At 40.4% G+C, this 7,793-nt stretch overlaps 1 protein-coding gene across 1 annotated transcript in view; it reads left to right on the top strand.

The window, feature by feature from the left end:
- Positions 1-2,334, top strand: part of LOC109473187 — a 21,749-nt gene extending 19,415 nt beyond the window's left edge. The window contains exons 10-11 of the mRNA XM_019773071.1: positions 649-839; positions 2,104-2,334. Of these exons, the coding sequence (XP_019628630.1) occupies positions 649-839; positions 2,104-2,334 (422 nt within the window). The remainder of the gene's footprint in view (positions 1-648; positions 840-2,103) is intronic.
- Positions 2,335-7,793: the final 5,459 nt, after the last annotated feature.

Genomic DNA, 7,793 nt, shown 5'->3' with positions numbered 1-7,793 from the left:
ACACAGCCAACATCACATATTTCCGCATCAAAGTAAGAAACAAAACATTAAATCAGAGCCTTTTCTCTTCATAGTTATCTGTCATCCACCCTCCGGCATGGCAACAGACATCTTCGGCATATTGTCCATTTTCGGCATATTGAACACTGTCAGAAGGCAATATCAGGCGAAAATTAATGCGCGCGCGGATGTCATCCATAAAAATTACTTGCTGTGGCCATAGATAAAAATGTGTGCCCTGCCATTTTAGATAAAATTTGTAAGAACGAAAAAAGTAGACTAAATTGGCTTGTGTCATCTCCAAGGATAAAGGCCAAAAGCGTAAAAAGTAACTAATCGATTACCAGCATGTCTAGACAAGGTAATGATTCTTAAAGGAGGGGGGGGGGGCTTTGTATGTCCTTCCATCTACACAAATTACTATTTTCCGTCATCCACATTCATTTTTTTTAGTTCATATTAGAAAACAAACCAAACATCTAAAACATGATGAAGAGTTGACTTGATCAGTTGTTTGCAAGATTTAGGATCTCTGTAATGATCTGAGCATGGACTCGATTTAACCAGCTTTGGCCTAGCACTTAGTCGTCACTTAGGGAATATATCTAGATAACCTGTTTGTTTATATAGTTGTTTTTTCTAACAGGTCAAGGACTCTGACGCAGGAAGTACGGCATATGGTACCGACATTGCAGAAAAAGAAGAAACGTGAACGGTGGCTGCCCATACGACCCGTTTTAAACTTAAGGTCAATCATCGAAGGACAACCAGTTTTCAAATACGAAATAGAAAAGAAAAAATATTACAGTCAAGTGGAAAGAAAGCATACGAAACAAATGGCAAAAAAAGAATAAACCCTATTATACAGAACTATATTTTTCTTTTTAGACTTTCAATATGCACACTTCAACGATTATATGTGCAGACACTCTTAAGTCATTGTTATGCCAGGTTCCAATAAGCTAATGCTTTAAACAGCAGAATGCTATTGATAAAATATTTTGCCTCATACAATTGACGAATGTTCAACCAATAGATGATTGTACAAGTTCAAAAAATAGATGAAATGTATTCATTTTAGTATGTTTATTTTATACCTCGTTTCCATGGAATTTCCTTCAATTTCGTGAAATTAACTAGGTTAAGAACCTGCCCAAGCCGACCACCCAGGGGTCCAGAGAAAAGCGGTCACCTTGGACAGGTGGTCTCCTTGAAGGTCGCCTTACAACATAACTAAGACATAAATGGGATCCAAGTCGAGATTTTTAATGTCAAATGCTTACAAACATTTTCTGGGTTTTATATTAAATAACACTTCCTTTCTGACATTAGTAACATCTTAGTTAAAGATAAGTTAACTCATTCAATATTCATAATATATGCTAATTTGATGACGTCATTGGTCGAAATCCAAGATGGCGGGCCATATTATTAGCTCTGACGTCATATGACGTCATAATTACACCAAAGTTGTTAGAATTTAATTCTATTAGTACACAATTCTATGAAAATTTGGTGGTCATATGATAAGAGCATAAAAACATAAAAACGGAAATAAAGTAATGTATAAGAACGCCAATGTATTCATAACGATCAAAAGCCGGCTGAGGTCCTCGCGGAGCCCAAAAGAAAATCACATATAAAAATTTAAAAAAATGGAGGAAACTGAGTTTTCTGCACTGCATTGAGGGACAACTTTGTGGGTGACAATTACCCGAAATCTCAGAAAAAAAATCTTTAAGAATATATAGTGCTGGGGTCCGCGCGGACCCCAGGTGTACTGTTTAGGGTTAAAAAAAGCTGGCCGGAGGCTAAAATGGAAATAGCTTGTTGGGTAGCATTGGTGTGCAATATTAATGACTTGAATTATTGGTCAGTGGTCACCTTGCTGACTTGAATTGTAGCAATGCCAGAGACACCAGGACTCGGCATAAGTCAAGTAAGTCAATGCTAAAAAGTGCGAATTTAGATGCACTCTGCTTATTACATTACTTAAGGCAATGGTATTTACTACTAGGTATCATTACAGGGATAGCCTCAGTGTTAGCTGTAGTAGGGGTAGAGCTTGTAGCACTGCTAGTAGTCTGTGTTATCAGAAATCAGCGCAGTTTGTCGCGGCAGGACAACCGACCTCCGCCACCTGTCGTCCCCCTGAATCGCTGGGTACTCGGCGGGGCAGGTGGCGAGGACGCCCCGGTCAATGGGAGTCCCGTCAGCGCGACTGATGCGGCCACACAGACCGCTGAAAGTGACCTGCACCAGTACGCCGAAACCCCCCACAACTACTACAACTACTACAACACACGGCCTGGGGGGCAGAATCCTTACTGGTAAATTCCAGACGAGTACTTCACTGACTACGTGAACACACGGACTGAGTCGTACCCAGACGAAGTAGTGACTTTCTACGCCGCTGCCGCTAACGTGGCCCTTCCTTCACAAACACGACAGGGCGGCAAACATCTACTCTACAACACTCCCAAATATTCATACACGGCAGAGGAAGGCAAACGTTAGGTCGTATGGCATGTGTGTAGCGGGTAGAGATAGGGTCTTCGCTGGTAGGTATGGCAGAACGTGAGGAGCCCTAATATCCATGAGTGGTCTGTATAAGAATTATCCCCCCGCATTGGCAAGCAGAAAGCAGGCAAACGTGAAATACCAGGCTGCACACATACACACACCCTCAAGGGTGGCATATCTACACGCACAAACCCCGCATCACCCGACTGCAAAATCTGTCTTGGAAAAGTATGAGAAGGACAACAAAGACTGTAACATGGGGGTATCTATGTCTACAAACAGGACAAACCGTCGCCGGTACAGTATCTAGGGAGTGTACGTTATTGAGAAGGTTAGGTACCCACTGTGTAGTCGTGTGGCGCAACGGCAGCGTGCGCGACTCGGAATCATGAGGTCCCGGGTTCGAGTCCTGACATGCCACCGATCTTGTGCCCTTGGAAAAGGCACTTTACACGACTTTCCCCACTAGACTCAGGTGAAAATGAGTATTGTATTGTCCCTGTGTTGGCGGCGGCATTAATGAATGAATGAAGACCTTTATTGTACATTTTTGCCCAGGTCACATTATACATATTCGAATACATATTCATATAAATATACATATAACTATTACATGTACATGTATATATAAATGTCTAATGTATTTTAGTCTTTTCAACTTATTAGTAATTGTATAAATGTGAGATGCTGTACGTGCAGTCAGATTTGGTTTATCAAAGGTTAACAGGTATACAATTTTTTTTCTTGTTAAGAATCCGAAGTAGGGAAAATATGCGTTTATCGCTGTCATATAAAGGACAATCTATGGTTAAAAATGTACTTCGTCCTCTACTCTATCTAGACTACAAAATTGGCAGATTCTTTGCTCCAGGGCAGTGCGGTTATGTCTTCCTGCTTCAATTCGCAATTTATGACAACTGATTCTTAGTTTTGTAATGGTGGATCTATGACGTACATTTGCTAATTTAAGATATTCTTTTTCGTTATAAGAATGTTTTAATAGTCTGAGTTTATTCTTTGCATTTGCAATTCTGTTATCGTTGTAAATTTCGGATAGAAATGTCTGAAAATAGATGTCCTTTAGACGCTGATAAATTGATGAAATAATAGGGGACGTGTTTGAGACAATTGACTGGGGATTTTGCCAGACGAAAGCATAACCACATTCCTCTAGAGTAATATAAGTTGAGTGTGCCGTCACCACGTCATGTGATTGGATGTTGGAATAAAAAAAAGGTACCCACTGAAAGACTTGGTTATGTAACAACAATATAGGCCCAGGGGAAGAGTTAAGCAATCTATTCCTGTTCCAGACATAATGAGAGGAAGTTTACAACGCGGAGATTTCATTTTCTGGTCCTGAAAATAAAAACGCTACACACGGTCCACCAAGCATGGGTAAAGTATATAGATGCCACCAAATGAGACCCCAACCGACCTGTCTTTCTACATGCCTGTATCGATTGCGATTTACATGTACCTAAACAGTCTACTGAGGGAAGGCAGTATTTTCTTATCAACTACTGTATTAAAACGTCTGTATGTACACACACACACACACACACACACACACACACACACACACACACACACACACACACACACACACAACACACACACACACACACACACACACACACACACACACACACACACACACACACACACACACAAACAGACACACACATTCTCTCTCTCTCTCTGTGCTATTTATGTGATTTTTTGATACAGAAATTGTCATTTTTAAGAGTAGGTTCAGTAATGTACATGTAATGTTAAGCACATTAGAATTGTGAGTTCCACATCAGGAAAAAAACACTACTTCAATATGAACTAAGCCTTTAATCAGAAATATGCTTATAAAAATGATAAACTTTTAAAATTGTAAAAAAAATATAATGGAAAATTCACTTTTTCAAAACAAGGCTGTTGTGCGGTGAAAGGGCCATTCCAGGAACAACCTTGGGAGGGTCAGGAGCAACGTAACAAATGAATAGTGATTGAGCCGATGCTATTATTATTATTATCATTATGAATATTAGGCATCAACCATAAACAGACCTACAGAAATTAATCATTACCCTCCATGTAAATGGGGGGTATTGTTTTTACTCCGTTTCATGTTTGGTCTGATATCTGAAGATCGGTGAGAAGGAACTGTATGATATTTGGCAGATTGATGGATGGGGCCTTAGAGATTGTGTAGGTTGACTTTGAGCACCTGGTGATTGACCTTGGTACTGCAGTTTAATTTTTTATTCTATTGTTGGCACGTTATGGTCTGTGTGTGCGATGCTAAGGTAGCATGTAGTTGTGGTTACAATGGTTTAGTGATGTAAATTTGGGCCCCCTTAGCTGTTTGCTTTGAACCGGAATTGCTATCTCAATGTCAGATTGTTTGCGTTGAATGATCTCAGAACCCGGTGGATGGTTGGCGATCATTTTTGGTATGTGGGTAGACGCTGATTGTCTTTGCGTTTTAGCGTGCATTAGCAGGTTGTCGTAGATTTGCATTGCTTATTTAAAAGGATTTTCACATTTTCACCCCTATTTCATAATAGGATGGTCTGTTTGACCCCAGAGTGTTTTTGTTTATATCTCCAGCTGGCAGGTCAGGCCAATCTATTTTTACCTCTAGACCATTTCTGCAGGAAATATATTTTATCTTTAATCGGTCATTCAGCAGGGAACTGGGTCATCTGTGGTTTGTTAATATGTTGTGCTTGAGAGGTCATTGACCTCAAACAAACCATGGTAACAAGACACTAAACGCCTGCACATGACAGCTTTGAGGCAACCCCTTCCAATACGAAGTGCCACAACAAAATTCTTAAAGGATAGACATCTATAGACATCTATCATTTTGCTGATAAAACAAAGTTTGACTCATAATATGTCTATTAAAATACACCAAAAAATTACAAAATAACAAGCTATTTCATGGAGGGACGATGTCTACGACTTCTCCTTGTTCTTGCCTGAGTTGCCTCTCAGTGCCGGTCTGCCTGTTACTTGCTTTTGGCTATACTGGTCCTCATATACTTATGATAAATACCTATTAGGCGATTTTAGACCAGAAATACCATGCCGTTTTGATTAATATCGACTAAATATTAAAAATGTATTGACATGAAATTACTCCAGATAACAAGAGACTCATAATACTAAAATTACAAAGTCATTTTTCAACAATCTGCCGTAATGTGTCTCAACGACTAATAATATAAAATGTAATTGTTTTCAACACAGATGAACCGTTGAAACCACCAGGGGGCGCAGCTGGCCTGTATGACGCGTTTCTGTCTCACGTGTTAGTGGCGCCTCCTAGCGTGGAGGTGCAGGAAAGACGACGTGACAAATGAAAACAATAGTATTGAAACCTTTCCACACAGACTGACTGCAGAAGACTTGCTTGCGAATTGTAAACCTATGGTAGGAAGTGAATGAATATTGCACCAAAATATCTGGCCACGTTTTTTAAATCATTTTAGTCAATGCTTTCACAAATCTCATGTAATAAAAATAAATATTATTTAGAACCCAGAACCTTCAGATGCTGTGACAACAGAGACCACCTTGTCACCGATTGACCCAACGCAACCGACCGACGTTTAACAGGTAAACACATACTTGACGAACAAATCGAAAAAAACTATAATTCATATAAAGGGTCATAGGCTTTACGTTTTTACATTAACAGTTGATGAAGGTCATTGTGTGTATATGCAACGCAGTGCAGTGTCTAAATCCTATAATGTTCTCTTTTTTCTTTTTACAGAAGACTGTCATATCGCCGTGACTCGATGAAAACATACAAAACAATATTTTTCTGGATGCTCAACACAAAGACACAAGAAAGCAAAGATAACGCCTTCTTCGTGGGAGATCGGAAGCAACATTCCCGAAAGTACCGCTGTGTGAAGGCCTTACTTTTTTCTCTCCTATGTTGTGGATTTTTGATGACAGTTAAAAAAGGTTCAAGCCCATGAAAGCTGCAGAGAGTACCTGACCACGAAAGTACGGTTATCCACATCAATTATTGACAACAGAACTCTGCTACCACTAGGTCAAACCACAAGAATGCAGACAGACAGAGATACTCTCAAAATAACATTCATGGAGGGAAACAACGTCGCAGAGACCAAAACATCTTCTCTGAAGGCAGCAAATGGCATTTTCCTTTCCCTGCTGTCGGCAGTTACTGCTTCTTTCTCTGCGGAATTTGTAGCATTGGCAAGCAAGGATGGCCTTCCGCGTTTTCAAGTTCTCTTCTTAATTGCGATTGACTGAACTTCTAGGTCTTATATGCGTGGCAGCATTCTGCCGGCCGAGATTCACGGGTGAAGACAGACACCAGAACACCATTCTGTTCCTGTTTGTGATCTTCTCAAATGTCACTATGATTGCCCTATTTTTGTCTTTTACTTACACCGTGCCTGGCATCACATTTGGCATCATCCAAGGTTCAATGCCATTCTTCGTTGCCTGTGTCGGTTTTCTGTTCTTAAAGGAAGCTCTGATTCTTGTGGATGCTTGTGCAATTCTCATAAGTGTAACAGGAGTTGTCCTAGTGGTGGTTGGAATGACACAGATTGGTGCAATGTCAACCAAGCTACTCGTGTTGTCGATCTCCATTCCGTTACTCGCTTCTCTCGTCTTTGCACCAGATATGGTGCTAATGCGGTATCTTAGAGGTACACTGCGGGTGTCAATAGTCACAGCTTTGCTGTATTCAGATATAGTAGGAACAGTGGCATTACTTGTTATAACCTATGCAGCAGAGATTCCTATCTGGTCAATGCCGTCGCGTACAGTGTTTTACGTGGTAGGGTTCGGAGTGACCAAGCTTATTGCCACCCTAACTGTCTTTGCATCCTTGAAAGCGGTAAAGGCGTACATCTCCACTGCAGTTCGCATGTTTGTTGCCCCCATCTCTCTCCTACTGGACTACTTGTTTAGGCAGGAGATCCCGAATCCCCTTCAGGTGGCAGGCGTGGTGCTGGTGACGTTAGGGATAGCGATAGTTAGCGTGCAAACATGGCGGACACATCGCCAAAAGGAACGACAGAGGGAACTCCTCGAAACACTCCATTTTGATCCTAACGAAGAATAAGGCCATATGGAGATGAATAATTATAAAAAGTATTTGAAAAAGTATACGTGTCTTAGTGTTTGTAAATTTGATGTAAATTATTCTGTTTGTCTGCTTAATTTGAACGATTTTGCATTTAGTAGTTTGATGAATGAATTATTCATGGTATATAGTGAAA

This window comes from Branchiostoma belcheri, unplaced genomic scaffold, assembly GCF_001625305.1.
Source record: "Branchiostoma belcheri isolate BF01 breed outbred unplaced genomic scaffold, Haploidv18h27 scaffold100, whole genome shotgun sequence".
Lineage (NCBI taxonomy): Eukaryota > Metazoa > Chordata > Leptocardii > Amphioxiformes > Branchiostomatidae > Branchiostoma > Branchiostoma belcheri.
This window is presented reverse-complemented; position numbering and strand designations above follow the sequence as displayed.